At 51.8% G+C, this 1,094-nt stretch overlaps 1 protein-coding gene across 1 annotated transcript; it reads right to left on the reverse strand.

Moving 5' to 3' along the window:
• Nucleotides 1–303: 303 nt before the first annotated feature.
• H310_12715 (hypothetical protein) lies at nt 304–1,083 on the reverse strand (the record flags this gene model as incomplete). The annotated part of the gene is made up of 1 exon (XM_008879900.1): nt 304–1,083. The coding sequence occupies one exon, from the start codon at nt 1,081–1,083 to the stop codon at nt 304–306; it is 780 nt and encodes a 259-aa protein (XP_008878122.1).
• Between the last annotated feature and the right edge of the window lie 11 nt (nt 1,084–1,094).

Consider the following 1,094-nt stretch of genomic DNA (forward strand, 5'->3'; position numbering starts at 1 on the left):
AATGTAGCGACCAAAGGACCTAACTAATGATGTCGCGACGTCGAGTGTGCGTGGTCTGTAGAAGTCGGCAGCTAGCCGCACCCGCACCCGCGACATGGCAGCTAGGCGCACCCGCGACACGGTCGCGTGAGTACTGCATAGCGATCTTTAGCTAGAACGATTTAACGATGACAATTGAATCGCTTCCAAATTTCCTCTGCGCTATCAACTTCCTACAGTGACCCTGCATTAATCACTGAAAGAAAGCAGTGACCTTCGCCAAATGAATGAGAACAGGTCGGCAATTTTGAAAATTTAAACGTTCTATTCCGCGAGAGGAATTGCCCGATGGAGGTACCAGTGATGGGCATCCTCTTGGTATTTCAGAGCATTGTGGTAGTCAATAGACACGTCAACGTCATACAGCCTCCATGTTTTGACGTCGAATATGCAAATAATGTGGCCAACTTGGACGCTGAGGAGACCGTTGAGCACGGCGGATGCTTTGTCCAGGTAGTTTACGTGTCGATGCGTCCATCGGTCAAATTCAAAATTGTTTCGCGCGGCAGCGTGTAGCATGAGCGAGTGGGTGGAAAGGCGAAACTGTAGTCGCGGGTACATCACCCGTTCGAGAACATAACAGAGCAAGCAACAGCCAAACGCGAGGCCAATGAGGCCCCCGAAGCGAGTCACACTGCCAATTTCGAGCACACCACTGCGACACACGAGTTGGAAGTCCACAATGTCGATCGAGCACTCTCGATTGATCGTGATGCTGTGCTCGGGAGGCGATACCATGCTCCAAACGAATGTGGTCAGCCACACCAGGTTCGAACTCTTGTACGAGTACGAGTACGTAAACTGCTTGGTCAGGGGTGAAAACACGTCATTGATGATGTAGACGAGCCACGCCATTTCGCCGCACGACATGAACGTGGTGACCCAAAATCGAGGCGGAGACACCATGTGCGTGACCACCGAATTCGAGGACAGAACCATGTCGAGTTTCGAGGTCGAAAGCAAGCAAATGGCGGTGATTCCTCGCAGGAAGACGAGCGGACGCCCGATCCAGACCATCCCAGCGACACGGTTGAATTCAATCATGTTCCAGAACT

Source organism: Aphanomyces invadans (assembly GCF_000520115.1).
Source record: "Aphanomyces invadans strain NJM9701 unplaced genomic scaffold supercont1.42, whole genome shotgun sequence".
NCBI lineage: Eukaryota > Oomycota > Saprolegniomycetes > Saprolegniales > Verrucalvaceae > Aphanomyces > Aphanomyces invadans.